Raw genomic sequence first — 24,712 nt, 5'->3', positions numbered from 1 at the left:
ATACAAAAGATGGGAGGGGGGAGTACGTGTGTATATAAACAAATTCCAACCTCTCTATTTTATCTATTTGTATTAAAGTCTGTCTCCCCCTTTAGACCGTAAGCTCGTTGTTGGGTAGGGACTGTCTCTACATGTTTCCAACTTGTACTTCCCAAGCGCTTAGTACAGTGCTCCGCACACAGTAAGCGCTCAATAAATACGATTAAATGAAATGAAAATGAAATGAAATGAAAGGAACATGGTGAGAATATTGGACTCCAAAGAAAAAGAAATAAATTATTTCTCAGATCACTTGGAGAAAGCTCTTTAGTCTAGTTCATTCATTCATTCAATCGTATTTATTGAGCGCTTTCTGTGTGCAGAGCACTGTACTAAGCGCTTGGGAAGTACAAGTTGGCAACATATAGAAACGGTCCCTACCCAACAATGGGCTCACAGTCTAGAAGGGGGAGTCAGACAACAAAACATGTGGACAGGTGTCAAGTCATCAGAATGAACAGAAATAAAGCTAGATGTACATTACAAGATAACTCAAAGTACTACTTTGAAAGGAGAACTCTTGCCAGAGAATGCCTTCAGAATGGATGGCTTCCACTGCTCCTTTGCCTAACCCAACCTCCCTTCTCCTCTTCTCTTCAAAATGCTTCTCCCTCCATTATCTATCACCTGTGTGAAGCTTTCCCAAAGGTTGGAAAAAGAGGTCTAGAGACTAAACTTTACTTGACTACCAATGTTCAAATTCACATTCAGATAAATGCACGATTCAAGGTAGGATGGAAGTTACATTTCTTATGGGGAACAGATGCCTCAGGTGACACGGGTTACCATGAAAGACACCTTGAAAGTTTAAAAGTTTAAAAACTTAGCCAAGACTTACACAGCAGATTCTGATGACTGTTCAGCCATTGGGGCACTAGGAAAAGAGACAGGCTGCACTCCTACTATTCCTGAACCATCTAGACAATACACAAAAAAAGATATTTCATCACAGGGGCTCATAAAATTACAAGGAACATTTCTAAAAATGCACTGAAAATCTGCAACACAAAAAGAAATAACCTGAAAATTAATTTTCCCTTCTGTTCTATTAGATACTACACAGCTCTTTATGCATCAACAGTGGGCAAGGAAGGACTAAGGAAGAATGAATCCAAATGAACTGGGGCGGCTTTCCTCCTCCCACACAATGCTTACAGGAGTGAAGTCACCCTGTTGGGAAGGGAGGTGGGCCAAAACTGGCACCCACCTGGCCCAAAATCAATATACCACACAGGCAGCAGAGTTCATAGGGGTCTCTTCAATGACCTCTCTCTCACCTGACACCACAGAAGTGAGTTCTCCCTTCCCATTTTTTAGCCAATTTGCAAATGCAAAGTTTGCTTTTTCTAGTTAAAATGGACTGAACTTTATACAGTTACAAAGTAGTTCCCTTTGCAAGTGCCAATAAAGGACTGCTGTATCCTTATTCATGAAAGCAATAAAGTACCTCATGTAGACACACTGTGTTATGGCAGCTTCGTTCCCTTATTCGTCTGTTGCGTTCTATCCACACTGCATTCTAAAACATCCCATTTTGCCCAATATGCCTTTATATGGATGTATATAGTTTAATGAATTGTACTTAAAAAAAGTGTCCTAGTGCTGACCATTCCATCTCGACGTTCTTGTGACTCACAGAATACTCTATAATTCTAGCCAACCTAAAGATCACACTACCTACCTCATAGTCTGGCTTTGAGAACTGAATGAACATAGTACTTTGTTGTAAATGATTTTATGAGTGTTATATAACTCCCCAATAAAATTAAATTAATAAATGCCCTCACTACTGACAATCATGAGAGAAAAAACACAGAAGTAGCCTGGTTACTTCTCCGCTGTATTGTAGTCTTCTAAGCACTACAGTGTTCTGTACTGTACTCAATAAATACCATTAATTGATTGGCTACAATCAACTTTAAGTATGCCAACAAAAACCTAATTCAAAAGAAAGCCTCTTAGTTGAACAACTGAATATGTAACAAATTAAGTGGAACTGCTTGGTGTAGTGAAGAAAAAAATTAATCCCCTCTTGCTTGTGATGTATTAATTGTCTGCCAATGATTTTTCTGTTAAACTGCACAGAAAAATGGTATTATTTCACAGAAAAATGGCTCACAACAACATTCCACATCTCCCTCTTACTCCAATTCCCAAAACTAGAATACGGAGAAAAATTTTTCTTTACTGGACACGACAGACAATGGAAAAAACATACTTAGTGGATTCAGAAAGGTGCAATAAGCTCACCTTCCCCAAAGGGATTGTAATTTCTCATTTCAGCTTCCATCTTAGTTTCATAACGTGCCAGTTCTTCTTTATCTTTTCTACGTCTTTCTTCTTTTTCTTTCATCTTAAAATGAAGAGCATTTAGTCTCAGAATTACAGGGCATTCAGACATTTCAAAGTCAGTGCTACTATTTGCTTTAATTCAGAAAATATTTTGGAGGATAAATGAATTTTGTTATTTACCTGCATCTGAAGAAAATTCATGTAAGATTCTTGCTTTTTTATCTGGAAGGGAGTCAGACCCTTACTAAGAATGTCCTCCACACCAGAAGCTTGAGAAAAACAATTTGTAATATGTCATCAGTACTTGTGATCATTAACTACACATAAATATTACATATGTTTCTAATTAGTTCACTTTTGGTAACTATTCAAAGTACCTTAGACCTAAACCATGTATGACTATTCTTTTGAAATTGGTAGAATTTTAAAAATCAATTGAACAATCTCTTGTGTAAATATAAGGTCAGATCATTATAAGTTTCTGGTCTTTTCTCCAGTAATTAGTATCCTAAGGTTGAAACAGAACTATATTTAAAAAGGTTAAGTGATTTGATCTATAAATTTTATGACAGCTAAAACACTATTCTTTGGAATGTATATTTGCCATGTCAATTATGAAAAAATTATTTTTAAAATGCAAGAAGAGCAGAATGGCCCATATTTGTTATAAAAATAAAGGATACAAAAACTTTAATCAGCAAATATCAGGAAGCATAATCTCATAATTCATATAATTCATTTGAAAAAAATCTTTAAGTCTAAATAAAGGCTATCAATTTAATTGGAAAGTGGTATCAATTGAATTTCAAGATATTCTTAAAAAAACTCATTCATTTGAGTTTCAATGTGAAGTCCAAATTTCTAGAAACTATTTTAGCTTTGTGAATCCCCTTTGCTGATTAATCACAACTAATTTGATAGGTGACTAACTAAACCAAGAATGTAATAAACATCACTGTGGAAAGATTAAAATCTACTTCTCTTATTCTACAGACTTTCAGAGGGAAATGTAGTGGGTGGCCTAAGAACAACAAAAATGAAACTTCCAATTACTGCTATCACTGAAAAATGTCTCACTGAAATAGCCTTGAGATTCACCTTGAAATCCCCCCTCACCTCTGTGACCTATTGATGTGATAAAGTTCTTCCACTAAATTTCCTGAAAATACCCAGTGACATGCGGTTGTTTACAGCCTTGGACAACAAGACTAGAATTCAAAATGATCTGGACAAGGCTGAAAAGTAGTCAAAAGTGTCAGAGTGAAGTTTAATAGGAGGTTAATTGATTGGTAATTTAAGTAAAAATCATCATCATCATCATCAATCGTATTTACTGAGCGCTTACTATGTGCAGAGCACTGTACTAAGCGCTTGGGAAGTACAAATTGGCAACATATAGAGACAGTCCCTACCCAACAGTGGGCTCACAGTCTAAAATGGGGAGACAGAGAACAAAACCAAACATACTAACAAAATAAAATAAATAGGATAGATATGTACAAGTAAAATAGAGTAATAAATATGTACAAACATATATACATATATACAGGTGCTGTGGGGAAGGGAAGGAGGTAAGATGGGGGGGATGGAGAGGGGGACGAGGGGGAGAGGAAGGAAGGGGCTCAGTCTCAATCAACTTCAGAAACACTCAAAGGGGAAGGTGGGTGGGTGGGTGGATGTGTGTATCAGGAAAGCCTGGCTAGTTAAGTACTAGATAAAACAGCATAATGCAGAACTAGGAATACAACACACAGGGCCCTTTGGCATGGCATCTTCACTTGAGAGCTCCCTTTGGCTTCTTGTGCTCTGGTGAACCCATTGCTCAGGTTAACCACTTCTTGCTAGGGCCCTGATAGCTTGTAGGAACCACAACTTAATCCCTCCTCTAAACTCAGCATCATCAAGTCTTCTGGGCCCAGCATGCCAACGTTTCATAACTAGATGACACGCAAATTCGTGAAGCGTCCCATATTTTTGCCACCAAGCTAGCTCTCTTCCTCCCTTCAAGGCCCTACTGAGAGCTCACCTCCTCCAGGAGGCCTTCCCAGACTGAGCCTCCTCCTTCCTCTCCCTCTCCCCATCCCCCCTGCCTTAGCTCCTTCCCCTCCCCACAGCACCTGTATATATGTTTGTACGTATTTATTACTCTATTTCATTTGTACATATTTATTCTATTTATTTTATTTTGTTAATATGTTTTGTTCTCTGCCTCCCCCTTCTAGACTGGGAGCCCACAGCTGGGTAGGGACCGTCTCTATATGTTGCCAACTTGTACTTCCCAAGCACTTGGTACAGTGCTGTGCACATAGTAAGTGCTCAATAAATACGATTGAATGAATGAATGAATGAACTAGATGTGGAGAATTTCGGGAAATTCAAGTGGAGTAATGAAAAATTACTAGTCCAGTGAACAAAGACTCCCTTCCCCAGCAGAAGAAAACTGACAAGAGAGAGAGAGACTAAGTTCCAAGAGTCAGGAATGCCCTGCATCTTACTACCCAAAAAATTAGTGTTCTCGCCCTACCCGGGAAAATTTTAAAGATATTCATCTATATTCATGGTATGGGTGAGGTGTAGTACCTATCTGGGGAAAGACAGACAGATCTAATAACCTCCACCTATGATTTCTGCCAAAAATAGTGCGTCCATGTGATCAATGGATTAAATATATACTTTGTTGACAGCATAACAATGAAATTGGGTCAGAGATTCTTTGCCACAAATGAACCTGTTATCAGTAATTGATGGAGTTTATTTGCTAATATGTATTAATATATTTATCAATGTCCTCAGAAAGTCCAAGTGTATTAATATAGCTACATTTTGGTTTGTCTCAAACATAATTCACTAGTGAGGAAATGATCTCTTATGAAAAACAAACATGGTGCTAGGTTGTAAACTGTTAATGGTGCATTTGATTTTAAATGTTTTTCCAATTTCCTCGGTTTATAAATTCTGCAACTAAGAACACAAATCATAATTGGTTTACTATCCCCTAGGCAATACCACATAGTGGAAATTCAAAGACATTAGATGAAAAAGAGAGAAGCTAGACTGACGAACTGTGTTTTGAAATACTTTATCTTTCAGCATTCATTTAGGAACATTATTTTAGGAATGTACTTTTTTAGCTAAATAGTTTTAATACTAAACCAGAACTCTCTCACTAAAAGACCTTTCCTGTGTAAGCAAGATTTGTACCTAGCACTTTGAACAAGAATATTTTAAGGATAGAGCGTGAAACTGCTGAAACAGTACAACAGCTGTAAATATGGAACTGAAACTATAGAACTCATAACCATATAGGAGAAAGGACAGTTTCAAGTCTTGAGTAAATCAGGATAATTGTATACTCTCCCTTCACTTTGCGTTGCAATGTGCAAACTTTTCTTAAGTCATTAGTCATGTTTTGAATACATGTAGCTGAATTTTCAAATGGAACAAAATTAGGGAAAGGTCACCTGTGTCAATCAGTACTGAAGTTTTAGAAATTTGTACCTACACCACCAAAAAGCAGCAGCAGGGGAAAAAAAAAACAGCAGCAAAAATATACAGATGGAAGAGGTAGAATAAGAAGCAAGGTAAAGGACTACGAAGCAAGTTGCACTTTTACAGTTACATTCATTCATTCAATCAATCATACTTACTGAGCGTTTACTGTATGCAAAGCACTGTACTAAGAGCTTGGAAGATTACAATACAACAACAACCAGACACATTCCCTGCCCACAACAAGCTCACAGTCTTGAAACCAAAAGAACTGAGAAAGATAGCATATTGCCAGGGCAGAGTATTACGAGGCTTAACCACTTGCAGTTAATGATACATCCTGGACCAAGAAGGGGGGAAAAAAGAGGTTGCAAAAGTGTAAAATCTTGAGGGTTGAAATAAAATATAATGTGATTAAAAACCTGAAGTTTTATTTGCAGAATCCTCCATGTTCTCAGCATTTGGAGGAGCTGGATTTGGGTTTACAATTACCACAGCCCTCTTTTCTTCATGAATTCTCACATCTGGATTATAGTAGGCACCTATGTTTTGTTTGTGCATCGTGTTCAAATCAGCTGAGGGAAAGATAAGCCATTTATTTTTAATGAAATAAACAACAAAAAATAGAAAATGTTGCACTACACCTGATTTGGGGATACAAAAATTTTGGAAGGAAAAATACCGAAATACTTGAGAATAAAACAATGTCATCTCGTTACAGCTAAAACAAAAACAAAAGTTAGCATGATTACGAGGAAGCCGTTAAAATGATGCTGTAACAGTAAATGTGAAATCAGTGTATAAGGTCAGAAAAAGTAGTATTAAAAAAAAATCAAAGAATAACCTACACAAGTCATTCCACAGAACATTCCGATTTGCTTCTCCCAATCAGCTTTTCTCCAGGACCTGGCAATTCTTAAATGACATACATGACATAATACAGGATAAGAGTCAAATAAGACCGTATTTCAAACCTGAACCAAAAAATAGCAGTAAGAAGTCAAATCTTGGTTTTAAAGACAAAAGTGAGACACCGAGAGCAGATGAATAAAAGAACACAGCCATAATGAGTGCTTAAAATACGGAAATGAATCCACTTCTGCCTATGGCACTCCTTCCTGACTCCAAGCCAGGCACCAAAAATGTTGGTAACTTACCAGGGTGCTTGTTGGTAAATCATTTTACCCATCTCTACTCTACTTCTTGAGTGATCTAAACAGATCCGTAATTTACCATAATTTTAATGGCACACCACACTAAGAATAAACAGTACAGGGTTCTCTTTCCTGATTTTCTCATTTTTTTTTAACTCCCACATATCTTAGTAGCCTTTTCTTTTAAGATTAAACTCATTGTTATTCCAAGCACTTACACACTTTGGCAAAAATACCATCTTAGGTCCTGCAAAAATTACCAATGTACGAAGAAAGAGATTTTGCCCATCAGAGTACAGCCACATCGAAGTACAGTCACCGTGAAACTTGAGAATTCTGTCAAAAATTCAACTGTTCTCTATAATAAGATAAATTGATTGATAGGAACCAACAAGAGCAAGAAACAAAATGTCTAAGAAGGAAATAATTGATTTTTTACCTCTAAATTTACACTACATAAACGAGTATTTTTAGCAAGAAAACATTACCCAGTTCATTTTGAAGGGCCTGGGACTTGTGATGAAACTGCTTGCCTTAAAACCTATACTGAGGGCCTGCGTATGTTACATTTCCAAGATGATTCAGCAACCTCTGACGTACTAAACCCTAAAGAATATCTAATACAACTAAATTTCGTATTCCCTCAAGTCTTGGCTAAATAGTATTTTCTCGAGATTTACTGAAAATGTCCTAGTCACTGACAGAACACAGAATTGGTCCTCACTAGATTTAAGATCTAATTAAGGAAATTAAAATAAAACAAATATAATCAAAGAAAATAGTTTTACCCATCAGGTAATTAGAGGAAATTTGGATGTAATTTAAATTGTCTTTCTATGCAACGTTCTTCACTTTATCCAAGGAGATGCTTTAAAGATGGAAAAGGGAATGAAAACCTTTCAAATAAATTAAGATAAACGAAAAAGGAAAGAACATTTTCCATGGGGGAAGGAGTTTAAAATTTGAAGTAATGAAGTGGTTTTGAAGTGGTTTAGAAGTGAAGTGGTTGGGAGAAGACACAAACCAGGCAGAGCAAATCAATAACACGTGATTAAGCAACATCCAGTTAAGAGTAAATGGAAATCAAAGGCAATGTAGTAGAGCGCTCTGAATGTGAGGAAAACAAGTTTGAATGATTTAAAAAAATTATGAAAATCATGCAGAACAGCAGAAAGGAGAGACTACTGATGACTACTGAAGTGCAAGATGAGAAATTTGATATTTTCTATTTCCTGCATTTCGTCAATGATCAATGGTAATGAATGTGCACTGTGTGCAGAACACAGTACTGAACAGTTGGGAGACAGCAATTTAATAAGAGACATGTCCCTGCCCGAAAAGAGTTTATAATTTAAAAGGGGAGACAGACACAAACCATTCACAAGACTCTTTGGCTGCTATAGGCACAAGCATGGAAGGATAAATCGATCAATCATTGAGTGTATGTAAAGAATCTTCTTTGGAGAGCTCCGAAAGAACAAAACAATCAGCTATCTCTACAATCCTCTGTAATAAAGAAATCAAATGGGAGTAAAAAGCAGTGACAGAACTATCCAATAGCTGAAAACAAAGACGGCTACACAGGAGTCAAGAGTAAATTATTTTCTTGACCACCACAAAAGGCAATTATGACCTATTCTTCAAGGCATGCATGCATTCATTCATTCAATAGTATTTACTGAGTGCTTACTGCAATAATCAGTGTCCTAAAGGGAATCATAGTCACTTGAAATAATGAATCTATCCAAATTCTTCAATTATTCCCAGGGAGTAGTTTATTCCTCAGGCTGAATCTGTACCTCTATACTTAGTTTGTATTAAACCCAAGTACTGTTTTACTAACAAAGCGATAAAAAAGCTAGTCATTCAGAAAAATAAACATAATACAACATGCAAAATGCAATCATGTGGGAAAATCTTTGCAGCCACATGAAATAGCCCAATCCTATTACAAACCAAGTGTAACAAAATAACTCAGAAAAACAACATTCCGTGTTGCTGACAATCTGAAGGTGAAGTTTTTATTATTACACCCAAGCCACACTCGGAATACGTCATATTGTTGGGAGGTTTCAGACTAAGTTTCTAGACTGCTAGAGAAAACTCAGTGCTTTGGGGAGACACACAGGCTCAGTCATGGGAGGACAGGAACAAATGCAGCGATTCAGGGGTTGAAAGTCACTGTCCTTAGTGTAAAGGAGAGTGGAGGACCTGTGGTGGCCCTAGTAACAGCCTGTTTTCTTGCCTAATCCTGCTCGGACTTCCCAGTACACTACTGGGATAATTTCTCATCCATCTGTAAACTGGTGGCCCCATCTAGTAAGAAAACAAAACAGGCCCACCACTGCCACTGAGGCTGATATTAACAGTCAACCTCCACTGCGCTTTATGACAGCAAAAGTCCAGATATTTGTGACAGCAGGATCTGGCTTTGCCACTTTTGCTCCATTTTTTACTGGTTTCAATCAATCAATCAGTCGCATTTATTGAGCGCTTACTGTGTGCACAGCACTGTACTAAGCGCTTGGGGAGTACAAGCTGGCAACATATAGAGACGGTCCCTACCCAACAGTGGGCTCACAGTCTAGAAGGGGGAGACAGAGAACGAAACAAAACATATTAACAAAATCAAATAAATAGAATAAATATGTACAAGTAAAATAAATAGAGTAATAAATATTTCCCGGGGGAGGCAAGGTTTCCTCGATAAGAGGTGGAGACATGACAACAACAAGGACAAGAGAGAAAAGCATTGGTGCTGTTACGTCAAACCAACAGAAAAGCTACTGCAGCAGGGAGTCATTTCCCCAAGACATGACTGCCATAAGGTGTGCACTCCCTCTGCCTTCTCTGCACTAAAACTCACGCTCTGCCATATGGCTGGACTGAAGGAGGTTGCATCTTCTATATGCTGCCAACTTGTACCTCCCAAGCGCTTAGTACAGTGCTCTGCATACAGTAAGCATTCAATAAATACGACTGATTGATGACATTGATCTCCACTCTGTGTCTAAGCATGTAGATGCATTCTTAGATGCATGATGAGAAGCAGCATGGCCTAAATGGATAGAGGATGGGCCTAGGAGACAGAAGGACCTGGATTCCATTGCCAGCTCCGCCACCATCTGCTGTGTGATCTTGGGCAAGTCACTTCATTTCTCTTTGCCTCAGCTATAAAATTACAGCAGTTACTGTTACTGAGCAGTTACCTCAGCTATAAAATAGGGATTATGACCAGGAGCCCCATGTGGGACAGGGACTGTGTCCAACCTGATTAGCCTGTGTTTACCCAAGCGCTTAGAACAGTGCTTGACACAAAGTAAGCACTTAAATTCCATCATTATTATTATTATTATACTCTTTCAAGAATACATTTCAGAGATAACAGTAAAGATCTTGTGGCACACATGGAATAAATAGTCTGTATCTGGCAAACCTGGAGATCATAACAATCTTTCTTTTAGTTTGACTTCAAAAATTACATTACTGAAAATCACCGTATAGTAAAAAGGGGAATCTAAGTGATAGGTTACTCCCCAATTAATGTAAATGCCCCCTGAGAAAATACAACCCCCGTCACTTGAGGAAAAAAAATTAAGAAATTGCTTGGTTACAACCCAGTTTTTCTCTGCAACAGGAAACCAATTCAGAAAGAAAGCTTCTTATTGGAAGAACTGAGGATGTCAAAAACAAAGTGAAATCGCTTGATAATGAGAAGGTAAAATGGAACAAGATTATCTTGCCTCAGACATATACAATTAAACTGCAAAGGAAGGTGGTGGTATTTTAAAGGACTATGGTTCAGAACAACCCTCCCCAGAGAAAACTAAGGGGAAATTGTTACTTCACGATAGAGCCCCTGAAAACAACATACTTAACAGTTTGCCTTCTGCATCTCGCAGGGGGGCTCCGGCTCCATCTTTTCCCCAAGGATTGTAATTTCTCATCTCAGCTGCTATTTTAGCTTCATACTGTGCCAGCTCTTCCTTTTCTTTTTTTCTTTTCTCTTCTTTATCTCTGATCTTAATACAACAAACACAGGATCAGTACTGGAGGGAATTCTGGCATTTCAGTGTTAACGCTACTATTTTCCATTTTGTTCTTCTCCATTCAAATCAATCAAAGTGGCCACTGGCCACCACAGAAGCCAGAAGACAGGAGTGGCTGGGTCTTGCCAAACTGACATCACATAAGTGCTCTGTACCCAGTAAGCACTCAGTAAATACAATTGAGTGAATGAATGGATTTGGTAGGGGGACATCTCAAACCCTAACGGCCTCCCACCACCCACTAGTAGTTATAGGAGTCCAAGCTCCTCTCACCACCATTAAGAGCCAGAGGTCAGGCACGGCGGAAACTTGTTAACTTTGGAAATGTCTGAACACTCGAGGGGCTGTGGCAGTTTGGATCCAAGAACTGTGCCAGGAGCAGGGAAGAAAATCAGGACTGCCACCCTAAAGAGACCGCTTGTTTGTCCTCCGACCTTTCGACCCCCTTTGTTTTATGATGCAAGAATGAACAGCATTATTAGAGGGTGTGATGTCGGAATCTGAGACACCGGGAGTCCGGAATGTTGCTCCTCTAGTCCCAATGCCTTATTCCTCTTCAATATATCTTTGGCCTCATCTTGGGTGGTGTTCGTTTCAACAGTAAGCGCTCAATAAATACGATTGAATAAATGAATGAACCTTCTTTATGGGTCGGACACCCAATCCCTCTCAGATGTTGACTCCTCTGAGGGTGAGGTACTGTGTCTAATTTTCACCACAGTATTTTCCCCCAGAGCTTAATACTATTTAGTATTTAGCCACTTGGTAGTAAGACTAATAGTACTTATTTTCCATAACTTTTTTTCTCTTTCTGTCTCTCTCCCTAGGTTGTGAGCCCCCTGTGAAACAGGGACCAGGTCTACATTTGCTAATTTTGAGTTCACCCCAGCACTTAGTACAGAGCTCAGTACCAAGCAAGTGCTCAATAGACACCAAGATCCCCTCAGCCAAGTCAGAGTATAAAAATTTCCGTGCGCAGAGCCATAAATTATTTGTCTTTCTCTCCCTCTAGACTATAAGCTCTTTGTGGGCACAGAATGTGTCAACCATCTCTGTTGTACTGTATTTTACCAAACATATAATACAATGCTCTGCACAAAGTAAGTGCTCAATAAATACCAATCACTGACTGATGTACACCCTCACAACTTCAACACATCCTGCCAATCTGCCTCCCTGAGCCTGAGGTTCAGAAAAGGCTGCCTATCTTCCAAGAATTTATACTGGTGCCCCAGAGAAGCCACAGTCCCTCTGCATACAACGGACTGGAAGTATGACAGCTACATCATCATCATCATCATCATCATCAGTCGTTATTTATTGAGCGCTTACTGTGTGCAGAGCACTGTACTAAGCGCTTGGGAAGTACAAGTTGGCAACATATGGAGACAGTCCCCACCCAACAGTGGGCTCACAGTCTAAAAGGGGGAGACAGAGAACAAAACCAAACATACTAACAAAATAAAATAAATAGAATGGATATGTACAAGTAAAATAAATAAATAAATAGAGTAATAAATATGTACAAACATATATCATCATCAATCGTATTTATTGAGCACTTACTATGTGCAGAGCACTGTACTAAGCGCTTGGGAAGTACAAATTGGCAACATATAGAGACAGTCCCTACCCAACAGTGGGCTCACAGTCTAAAAATATAAAATATACATATGGAACTTTTAAAATAGAGGACTTTAACAACCCTTACTTAATTGGACACATTTTTTCTTCAAAAATAAGCACTTCCTAGTCATCTACCCCCATACACAAAGATAGAGTTCAAGTGATCTGGGAAGACTAAGGCAAACTTTCTGTGAAAAAAATGTCCTGGACCCATTAAAGCTATCTTCCCCCATGAAGTCTCATTTCCTTGACATCCCAAATTGAATCTTCTTTTTCTGGAATCAAAGAAACCCCTGCATCGAATGAGGCCTTCAAAACAGCTAAAAACTGAGCCCTTGAAAACCAAGGCACCTGCAAAGAGTTCTGCAGGGATATTACAACTCCACTGGATCAGGAAACTCCAACAATCCAGCCCCGATAAAAACAATCAATGGGCTTTTCTCCATGAAACTATATATCAAAAAAGCATCAAGATACTGGGAAGGGCCAGTCAAGTCACCAGGTTGATCCAGAGTGAATTACCCTAAGGTTAAAAACTCTATTTCCAGCAAAACATTTACTGAATGAACAAGACTTCGGGGCAATTTATGATTCAGATAAAAATGAAGCTTACAAGAAGCAGCATCATGACAGGCAAATCAAGTTAAGGAGAATACACAACAGGCAGTGGGATGCCAAAGCTACAGAGAGTGCCATCAAATCAAGATTATCTTCACATTGCTGGAGATGCCATATGGACTTGACCATGCCTTTAGTGCACCTCTAAAGAAGAAGACTCCAGCCTCAATCCAAGTAAGGAGGGAATCCTGAAGAGATGGCAACAATATACCAATATTCTCCTTAAAACTCTCCTGCGATTTATGAGGCCCTTTAAAACATAGAAAATTTGCCAATATTGAAAGACATGGTACTTGTCCCAGATATAAAGTCAGCACAACAGTGTAAAAAATGGCAAAGCCCCTGAGATCTGAGAAGCAGTGTGGCGTAGTGGAGCCAGAAGGACCTGGGCTATTTGTCTGCGTGACCTCAGGCAAGTCATTTCACTTCTCTGAGCCTCAATTACCTCATCTGTAAAATGGGGATTTAGACTTTGAGCCCCACGTGGATCAGGGAGTGCATCTAACCTGGATAACCTTGCATCAGAGAAGCAGCGTGGCTCAGTGGAAAAGAGCACGGGCTTTGGAGTCAGAAGTCATGGGTTCAAATCCCAGCTCTGCCAATTGTCAGCTGTGTGACTTTGGGCAAGTCACTTCACTTCTCCGGGCCTCAATTACCTCATCTGTAAAATGGGGATGAAGACTGAGAGGCCCCCCCCCCCCGCCCCGTGGGACAACCTGATCATCTTGTAACCTCCCCAGTGCTTAGAACAGTGCTTTGCATACAGTAAGTGCTTAATAAAGGCCATCATCATCATCATCATCATCTACCACAGTGCTTAGAACAAGGTTTGACACATAGTAAGTGCTTAACAAATACCACTGCTGCAGACCAAACCCATGACACAACAATAAAAGTCAGAATTTAGTGTGTGAGCAGTGCAGAATGTGGGCCCTAACAAGAGCCTTTTCTCTTCCATTGGTGAATTTTACTCTCTGAGCACGAAAGACAACTGAATCTCACTGTTTGAGCATGAAAGACAGCTATATATATATATTATACATATATATATAATCTTAGAATGTTGCATTATGCTCTGATAATGCAAAATGATAATATTGATATCTGCCATTTTGAGAAGTCTCACAGACATGCTGAATAACAGGGGTTTAGAATAAAGAGCTTTAGAGTCTCTCAAAGTTATAAACCAAGATAGTCCACTTCTGTGCAAAGTGTTCACCTACTTGTGGCACCTATGCTTTTTGATACCTGTTGCTCCAGATCTTTTTGGTAGGCCTGAATTGCCTCTTTTGTAGCTTTTGGTTTATCTTCAAAAACCATCCCGTAAATTTTTATTCTCTCCTTTGTAGCATCCGGTGTACTTGTCTTCCTGCATTAAAAGCATAAAATGAACAAAAGGAAAGGGATCCGGGGTGCCCACTCCATGGAAGTGAGCCTTATTTAGCTAAACTCTCCCACCCGCTTGGAGCTAAAAATGAGCCGGAGGAGAAAACCAAGATGTGAGTTACATATTTTCTAGACTGTGAGCCCGTTGCTGGGTAGTGACCATCTCTATATGTTGCCAATTTGTACAGCCCAAGAGCTTAGTATAGTGCTCTGCACACAGTAAGTGCTCAATAAATACAATTAAATGAATGAATGAATGCCCAGACCTAAAACTTGTGAAAACACTCTTTACCTTAATTATCCAATATCTGCATTCCTGATACGACATAGTGATTAGGTTCCTGAAAGCCCTTGTGGCAGTCTAGACTGTAAGCTCACTGTGGGCAGGGAATGTGTCTACCAACTCTGTTATAGTGTACTCTCCCAAGTGTTCATTACAGTGCTCTGCACACAGTAAGTGCTCAATAAATATGATTAAATGATTGATAAGATGAGAAGCTAAATTGACTATGAAGTTCCAGTAGACCATTCCCCAAATGGCAACAAGCTTCAAAACTAGTTTGCAAATCACCTTTGGCTTCTTAATAGTCTATTAGATCAGGGAATTGTATGAAATTGCACTGTGTCTTGTGCTTTATGCCTGAATGTAATGGATAAAGTGTGCAAGGACACTCCTAGGTTCAAAAGGTGTTGTGAGGAAAGAAGGCTCACTCGTGCCAGAGAATGCCTTCTGAACCACAGCTACAACAGCCTCACCCCGTTTTTATGGTATATTTTAGGTGCTTACAAAGTGTCAAACACTGTACTAAGCACTGGGGTAGATACATGCTAATCAGGGTGGACACAGACATGTCCCACCTGGGCTTGTAGCCTTAATCCCCATTTTACACATGAAGTAACAGAGGCACAGAGAAGAGAAATGACATGCTCAAGGTCACCCAACAAGCAAAAGGCAGAATGGGGATTAGAACCCAGGTCCTTCTGACTCTGACCTACCTCTCAACTACTTATCTACCTACCTACTTTCTTCTCTTCAGAATCTTTTCCTTCCCCCTCCTATTTCTCATTTGTGCTAAACTATTCTCTGAAGTAGAAAATAAGTTTGGAAACTACATTTTGCCTAAGAACAAATACTGAAAAATACATAATCTTATTAAAAAAACATGATTCTTAGTAGGATGCAGGTTAAGATTTTTGTGGAACAGGTGCCTTGAGTGACATGGGTATCCATGCAAGATATAAAACGGACTACTTACCCAGCAGACTGTGATGACAGTTCGGCTACAGGTGCATTAGGTAAAGGGGCAGGCTGCACTCCCATCCTTCCTGGGCCATCTAGTTCATATATGAGAAAAACACTTAATTATGGGGACTCACAAAATTACAAATAGTCCCTAAAAGCAAATGGAATATTTTCATCACAAAAATAACCTGAAAATGTATTTTCTCTTCTTTTCCCTATTATAATCTGCTCCTTTTATAATATCAAAAGAGGGTATGGACCCAATATTATTCTAGAGATAGTCGAAAAATAGCTGAGAAACTGCATTTGCTGTGTATGGCTGTGGCTTAAATTGAATCGTCTTTTAAAGCCAATAACACTGTGAACAGTATGAGGCCTATGGAAAGTTGTGCTATTCATTCATTCAATCAGTCGTATTTACTGAGCACTTACTGTGTGCAGAGCATTGTACTAAGCCATTGGGAGAGTATAATACCATAATAAACAGACACATTCACTGCCCACAACGAGATTACATCAATTTTGGAATTGTATATGCCCATTCAACTATTCTTTTTTTCCTTCCCAACCCTAAAGTAAACTTCCTCATTTGAACTAGTGTGCCTCACACAGGAGGCTGTCACGCTGATTGAGGGGTCCCCAGAAAACTAGAACTGTTTGGTTTTAGTACTGCAAACAGCCTAATTCTTGTAAAAAAGTTCCCTCTTCTAGGTATCTTTGCTTAACCAAGACATTTGCTTCTAGTTGACTGTTAATGAATATTCAGCATCTCCTCTATTTTCAAAACTTTCACTTCCTTCTCCTGACCTCCCTGATGGCTTCGCCTTGCCTTTTCAAAGGGAAAGAGATCTTTATCACTTCCTCTTTCTCAACAGCATCAAAACACATAAAATTGCCACAGCATCTCCTTGAGTGACAGGTGATACCGGACAGAAAACCCATTTTACTGCACAAAGGCTTACCAAGTGTTAACTTACAATATTCAGGATTAGAATCCAAAGGGTTTCTCACCCCATAGTAATTATAAGCTTCATCATAAGGAGTTTTGTATGCGTATGTCAAGACTGGAGGGGGAGGAGGTGGCACAGCTGTCACTCTATATTAAAAGAAAGTTGAATAATGTCTTTTTAGGTTATGTTGAATCATTAAAAAATTGCAAGTAAAAAAAAGCACTTCTAAGAAAATTGTACTATCAGTGAAGGACTGGGGTAACTATAGTGGACTTCGACTGGGTTAGCTCATAAAATACACCTACTTGAGTACAGTTAAATAATTGATAGGTTTAAAATTTTAACCTCTCTGCGAGCAACAGAAAACTCTTAATTCCAGCATTTCAAACCTATGGATTAAACTCAACTATGGAAAATTTAAAAACAAATGAGGAAAAACACTGCAAGAAATAGATTCCCCAGCAAAACACTTTCGTTCTCCCAAAAAAGTACCACCTTGCCTTTATTCATCTGTGATATCCATTATTTTTAATGAATTCAAAGACAATAATTTTATAATAAAAAATAATTGATATGAAAAATCATAAATTAATTTTGAGGCCTAAGTTTGAACAAATGTGCCTTAATCTACAGTTTAGAGAAATGAAAATGATGATTAAAGAAAATTGATGATAAACAAAATACTACTTTGTAGGACAATATCTTGATCAAATCTACATTCATACTCTAAAAGAGAGATAAATTCACATACCATTACATGCAAGGCCTTTACTCCCTCCATTTGGACAAACTACAAAAGTGACATCCACACTGATGCCAACAATTGCAAAAATAAGTTTCCCGAAATTGATGTTAAAATTCTACAGAATAATGCTTTAATATTGCACTCTCCCAAGTGCTTAGTCCTGTGCTAGGCACACAGTAAGCGCTCAGTAAACAGGATTGAATGAATATTGGTTCATCAGTCAAAAAAAAATGTAGCAAAAGATCAAACAAATAACATAACCCCCAACCTAATCCAGTCACAAAGCCGAACACATACCTGGGAAGCACCACTTCACTGAATACTTTCTGCAATTCTTCGTTCACAGATGAGCCGGGTCCACTAGATGGAAGAGCTGTGTTATGAGGGGGTGCTTGGACAGTGGCTTGGGATCGCTCAGGTAAAGGCTTCTGATCAGAAAATCTTGGTGCAACACTAGACTGCTTTAGTCTATTGGCCTAAAAATAAGAAAAAAGGTAACAGTTATGCCACTTGGTCCTTTATCCTCGTTCATTTCCTTCATAACAATGCCAGATCAAGCCCTCTGGCTTCATAATTTGCCTCTTATGTTTGACTCACTGACTCAGGACTCACAAGTAAAGCTCCATTTAACCAGGTTCTGCCAGGTGAAGGAAATTGAAAGCCACTCTGAACCTTGAAACACAGTTTATGCAGCAGCCACGCCCAGCACCATCACACATGGAGTCAATAACACAGCACTGGGCAGGGCTGAACGACCTGTGACCTCATGACTCACGGAGATGGGATCTGGATGTAAGGTGTTTGAGAACAGTCCTTCTTCATCAAAGCAAAGCTGATAGCAGGCTGATTTTTGCAGACAGACATTTGCTACAATCAATCCTTCTTCATCTGCCTATATCTGTGTTGGCCACTAAAAAAAATGCCCTTGTCCTGTACAATCAAAAGCATTCTATTGAGCGCCTAGAGAATACCGTACTAAGCACTAGGAAGAGGAAAACAGAATTACTGGTTATGATCCCCTACCCTCAAGAAGCTTACAATCTGACGCTTCTGCTGTTTCCTGCCTCTGGTCTGTGCGGGACAACTGAATATATACTTTTTGTTGTTATTCTGTGCTTTGGGGAGTCTCGTTTTTTCTTTTTTTCTTTTTCTTTTCCCCTAATTTTCACAAGGAAATGGAAACGCTCTCCGTTTTCGCCCACTCCTGCCAACCCTTACTAAGCTTACATTATTATCACCACAACAGTGGTGTACCAAATGGGTCAGTGACAAAAGTTGGATGCAGGGCACTGGGCGAGAAAATATGAATGGCTCAGCACAAACCTTCACCACTAAATATCCAACTGGTATCAGAACATAACTTTCTCCTCTTACCCACTGGTGTGTGAGTAACACTCACCCAAATGGCAAGGAGCTAAAAATGGTGCACTGCTGTATTTTGGTGTAAAGTATACAAGTGTGAAAAAGTAAAAGTTCAGGTGTGCATTAGCTAACTCACGCTGCCCACCTCACTCCGGACTCAGCTACTACATGCCAAAGAGCTTGCTGTGATTCTGGAAACAAAACACCTCTTCCTCAGTTCTCAAGAGAAAAAGCAGGGTCCAAAAGCTAATCGCTGTGGTGGGTCGAACCACTTCATGAGAGGATCCCAATATATTTGAAAGTTAACTGAAAAAGTTAACCGTTCTAAACTTTCCCAGAACTTCAATTTTTTTTTAAATAGTGTGTTGGCCCATATACACTAGAGGATCCCAGTATATTTGAAAGTTAATTGAAAAAGTTAACCATCCTAAACTTTTCAAGAACTTCAATTTTTTTTTTTAAATAGTGTGTTGGCCCATATACACTAGAGGGTTTCACTAAACATGCAGTTCAAGAACCAAATAATACTTACAGGGGTTGAATACTACATTCCCAACTAGGTAGTACAGATAAGAACAGAAAACAATTAATTACCTCTGCTTTACACTGCCGCATAGATAGCAATCCACTCTGTGATAATGCAAAATTGAGGTACGAATAATAGCTCTTTGGTTTTACATCTAAAAATAAACATTAAGTAACCCAAGTAACATTCAGTAAGTGACTGTATAGATAGCTTTTTAATGTAAGAGTTTCTATTCTCATTTTCTTTTTCCTGACACTTATTTTCAAGATCCTAAGGGCATTTCCAGGCACTTCGACACATGGAAACTCATAATAGCTCTAGGAAACAGCATCTTATCCCAGATCTGCCACTTGCCTCAACAGGCCCTTCAAGTCACTTCATTTCTCTAGCCCCAGTTTTCTCATCTGTAAAATTGGGATTGCTGGTTTCCCTCCTACTTTGACTTTGAGTCCCATGTGCAATAGCAACTGTGTTCAATCTGATTACCTTACATCCACCCCATACTTAGTATACTACTTGCCATAAATACTACAGTTATTATTTGTAATTTGTGTACTGAAGTTTAATTTACACATACCAAGTTTATTATTCAAGATTAGCTAGCCCATACCCAAGAAAAGAATATTAATTTTGTATATTAATAATCTTACAATTTTGTGATCTCAAATCACTGGATGAATGCCATCAGAATGTGTGAATTTTAAGCCAACAGGTCTGTCCACTAAATCTGTTCATCTCTAATTCACCCGTCAACTCCTGCCCAGTGCTTTGTACAGTGCTTTGTAAACAGTAGACACTTAATAAATGCTATTACCACTTCTTAAAACAAAACAAATTCTCTCCTAACAATGAAAAAGAAATTTACGATTATTGTAACCTAGGGAGGAACAGATAGGAACCAAGTTTTGCTTCAGGGAATATGGTAATGAACTGGACTCTGTTAACCTGTTTAGTTTGAACAAAATACCCTGCTTTTTCCATTCCTCTGAGTTCCTTGTTTTCAGTTTCTCCTTTCCTGTTCTGTTACCTCTGTTTAACAAAATTGCTAATGTGTTTTACATATCAAAAACACTTTTTGAATAATTGAACGTCACTGTGATGCCAAAAACTCTCACCATTTTTTCAGGGTCATGAGCCCCAGAAGCAGCAACACAGAGCTCCAACTCTTTTTCCCTGAACAAAACAAAAATATCAGAAAAATAGAAACAGAACCAGAACTGTCCAAATGATAGATTAAAATCTAAAATCTACCCAATGGCATTCATAAAACAGACATTCCTCTACTTATTTGTCACAAATGTGAATGGAAAAGAAGCAATCTAATTTGGCTGTGTCCCTCATTAAACAAAAAGCAATCAGAGTTCATGCCTGATGAGAGTAGCAGATCATCTTGCCATCTGATCTTTTTTACATTTAACAGTTTTCATGATAAAGCCAAACACTGAATAGGAAGCTAAATACATTATCGTTGCTGGGAAAAAAATTATTTTACTTCCTAGGAACATACTTTTTTTCCATTCTGGAATCAGATTGGGAACAAATATTAGAATAAAAGGTTCAAATTACTTGCAAAAACAGCACTTTAACTACCTAACTTAAAGCTCTCTATCTTTTCATGACCCAATGATATCTCCGAATCCAAGAACCACCTGAAAAAAGGTTGCAAAAAAAATTTAAAAGACCTGGTGGATTTTGAGTTTCCCAAGGGACAGGGACCATGTGTAATTCCCAACTGTGTATTCTCTCCCAAAGTACGGTGCTCCACACATAATAGTCACTTAATACTATTTACTAGCAGTACTTTAAAGCTTTTGCATTAGAGACATGGCCCAGATTTTACTCAAAGCCAGAAAACTTAATCTCATAAATGTCCAAGTTCATTTGTATGACAGAAAATCACTTGTATTCAAAAAAGAGTCATTTTAGCTACTTATGATCCAATGAGACTTTCAATCCATAAACCATTCAGATTTCACTCATTTATATTATAGGGAAGTTATAACAATCCCATCGTAACAAGCATAATTTTGCCATGCATACACATAAATATCAACTATTTATATTCATTCCTTTTCCCCAAAATATTAAGTTTTTCACTACCGTCTCTTATTCTTCCGTTGCTCATCTATCTGTGCTAATAATTCTTTGCGATATTTTTCTTTTCTTTTGTGAAGGAGTTCTTGATCTGGATTGCCTAATGTGAAGAAAAAAATGCATCATAAACTGTTCAAATTCCACATATTCCAGTAAAAGGCACTCCACTTTATAGTTACAGAAACCTTAAGAACAGAAACGATCAACAATCTGTTCCGAATGCAAGATAGAAAACTTGTTACTTTTCATCACCATGATGTTTGGGATAATCTGAATATGTGATCCATATGGAATTACATGCAGGGTCATGACACTAAATGGAGCAAGAATGTAGATGAAAAATCAAATTCTAGTGAGAAATCAATGACATTTATTGAGCATCTGTGTGCACAGCACTGTACTAAGTGCTTGGTATACAGACATTAAAATGAATTACTGATAGAGAAAATAGATTATGAGCAAATGTACATTATGTGCTGTATGGCTGGGTGTAAAATAATCTCTAAACTGTAAGCTCATTGTGGGCAGGGAACGTGTCTACCAACTATGTTATACTGTACTCTCCCAAGTGTTCTGCACCAAGTAAGCGCTCAATAAATAGTACTGATGTAAAAGAAAAGAGTTGCCCCAGTTCCCACTTGATCTTTACATTCAGAAGATTATGTTAAACTAGATTGATTTTCACATTCCCTAAGTCAGTATTTACAATAGCTTGGAAGTCACACGTCAATATACCCAAACTAGGATTTTACTGAAATATGGAATACAAAAACATTGATTCAGAATCTTATAAATTCAAAACATACCAAAAATCATCCCTTTAAATGGACCAGTGGGAGGCCTGGGTACTGCTTTAGTAGATGAACTGTCTTGAACACAAGTGCTGACAGAAAATAAAAGTTTATTTCAATAAAAATATTTGTAAAACAAAAAAGCACATGCCCTTTAATACAGTCACAATGAAACTTTTTAAATTCATATTTAAAAAAAGGGACTGCCAGTACTAGTTAGTGAATTGTAGATGCATTTAAACAGTTTTATTTCAGGACCGCCTGTGTCTCCCAACATGTCTGAGTGTCTATTTACCTGCCGACAGTTAGGTTTACTTTTCACAAGTGTCCTAATATCAAAGATTAAGATCTTCAAAATCCCCATAGTTTATCGCTCATATCACAGCTACATTAAAATTTATCTGGCACTCTTTTCTCTCTCATGCCATTTCCCTTTGAGAACTACCTTGCCCCTCAATTTTCATTCCTTGTTTAGGTAACTTGATTTGCAAGATGTATAGAAGGGCTTTACTGCTGTCCCTGAAGGACTTCTAAATCAGTAAACCTAAATACTAAAAATAAGGTAATCCTGGAAAATAGGATTGTCAGATTAACCTAGCCTGAACAATCCTGAACAGGCTATAAAGAAGATTTTTAATTTTTTTTTAAAAAAGCACCCATCTGGTGTTAACCGAACAATACTCCTCTAACCCAAAAGGAATGCTCTGTCATCAAATGGAAACAAAGTATAAACACGTGCTCACAAACCGAAGGAATCATTTTGTCAAATGCTTAAGAAGCTCTCCCAATTACTTTTCCTTCCTTCCATTACCCAGCTAGAATGTTTGGTAATTAAGGAAATTCTGGGGTAACAACAAAAACTTCTCATTCCCATAGGTTTGGGGAAGACTGTGAATTGTGTGTAAAATGTTCCAATGTCTTTGGGTAGCATAGGGAGAGGAATGAATGCACTCTGACAGTTTGATCCCAGCTCTGCCAATTGTCAGCTGTGTGAATTTGGGTAAGTCACTTCACTTCTCTGGGCCTCAGTTCCCTCATCTGTAAAATGGGGATTAAGACTGTGAGCCCCCCATGGGACAACCTGATCTTCTTGTAATCTCCCCAGCGCTTAGTACAGTGCTTTGCACATAGTAAGCGCTTAATAAATGCCATTATTATCATTATTATTATTATTAGAAAAACGTGAAACCAGGATTTATCTCCCTGCTCCTCAGCATTCTGCCCTACTTCAGGAGAATGATATCTCATTAGATTACTATTCAGTGTCAGAGAACTGCTCAAACCTGGAGGATTAAGACTGTGAGCCCCACGTGGGACAACCTGATCACCTTGTATCCCCCCCAGCGCTTAGAACAGTGCTTTGCACATAGTAAGCGCTTAACAAATGCCATTATTATCATTATTATTATTATTATTATTATTATTATTATTAACTAGGGGAGAACCCAGGGTGATCCCAGGGTGGGCTCAAATGAGAACATGCTAAGAGAAATGGATGGGTACTTCCTGTTCCTGCCTCCACACTTAAGGAAAAAAAAAAATTTGCTGTCCCCCACAGGATTCTTACAACAAGGAACAAAAAGGAGAAAAATCAAGAGGTAAGATTCCATGAACTAAATTATAATCAAATTCATTGACTCTACTTTTCCCCCAAAAAGAAAACAAATCTTTACTAATAACAGTAATAATGGTACTTGTTAAGTGCTATGTGCTAAGCACTGTACTATGTACTGGGGTGAATACAAGGAAATTGGGCTGGACACAGTCCATGTCCCACATGGAGCTTACAGTCTCGATCCCCATTTTACAGATGAAGTAACTGAGGCACAGAGAAGTTAACTGACTTGCCCAAGGTCACACAGCAGAAAAATGGCAGTCGGGATTAGAACCCATGACCTTCCGACCCCCAGGCCTGTGCTCTATTCTCTACGCCATGATGCTTTTCTTGTCTTTGGAAGATCTTAGAGGTTCTGAACCACCTACATAGGGAAGGCCTCCACACCTTTTCTTCTACTAGAGTTATAAAGGAATTGAACAGTACATGAACCTTATAATGAATGGGTACCAAAAACTCTTTCACAAGGAACTGCTAAATTTAAAACTTCTTAAGAATTTGCTCAACTATAAAATATGAAACACTATAAAAGCCTCTCTAGTAGGCAGCCACATCAACTGTCTTGGATGAGTCTTTAAACCCCAACATACTTTAGGGTGACTTTGATTCCACTTAAACTATATATTTGGACAGTGTATAGTGGATTTTAATTTCAGAATAACTCAATTCCTTTATACTGGCAATATCTTATACCTGATGATCTTAGTACACCAAATGAAAAAATCATTCTGTA

At 38.3% G+C, this 24,712-nt stretch overlaps 1 protein-coding gene across 5 annotated transcripts in view; it reads right to left on the bottom strand.

Moving 5' to 3' along the window:
- The window catches only part of LOC119945404 (centrosome and spindle pole-associated protein 1-like), a 65,151-nt gene extending 42,699 nt beyond the window's left edge, over positions 1–22,452 (bottom strand). For 2 of the 5 annotated variants that reach the window (XM_038766459.1, XM_038766461.1), the window contains exons 1-12: positions 22,380–22,452; positions 21,580–21,673; positions 20,595–20,652; positions 17,889–18,067; positions 16,874–16,992; positions 15,910–15,988; positions 14,516–14,636; positions 10,849–10,996; positions 6,243–6,395; positions 2,512–2,600; positions 2,290–2,392; positions 878–956 (exon numbers count right to left, since the gene is read on the bottom strand). In XM_038766459.1, the coding sequence (XP_038622387.1) occupies positions 878–956; positions 2,290–2,392; positions 2,512–2,600; positions 6,243–6,395; positions 10,849–10,996; positions 14,516–14,636; positions 15,910–15,988; positions 16,874–16,992; positions 17,889–18,067; positions 20,595–20,652; positions 21,580–21,673; positions 22,380–22,389 (1,232 nt within the window). In that variant the 5' untranslated portion in view covers positions 22,390–22,452. Of the gene's footprint in view, positions 1–877; positions 957–2,289; positions 2,393–2,511; positions 2,601–6,242; positions 6,396–6,668; positions 6,731–10,848; positions 10,997–14,515; positions 14,637–15,909; positions 15,989–16,873; positions 16,993–17,888; positions 18,068–20,594; positions 20,653–21,579; positions 21,674–22,379 lie in introns of those variants that run through there. The other 3 variants (XM_038766460.1, XM_038766462.1, XM_038766463.1) reach the window with 3 other exon arrangements.
- Positions 22,453–24,712: the final 2,260 nt, after the last annotated feature.

The sequence above is a fragment of the Tachyglossus aculeatus genome, chromosome 25 (genome assembly GCF_015852505.1).
Source record: "Tachyglossus aculeatus isolate mTacAcu1 chromosome 25, mTacAcu1.pri, whole genome shotgun sequence".
In the NCBI taxonomy this organism is placed as follows: Eukaryota; Metazoa; Chordata; class Mammalia; order Monotremata; family Tachyglossidae; genus Tachyglossus; species Tachyglossus aculeatus.
The sequence above is the reverse complement of the archived record's forward strand: the minus strand, read 5'-3'. Positions and strand labels throughout refer to the sequence as shown.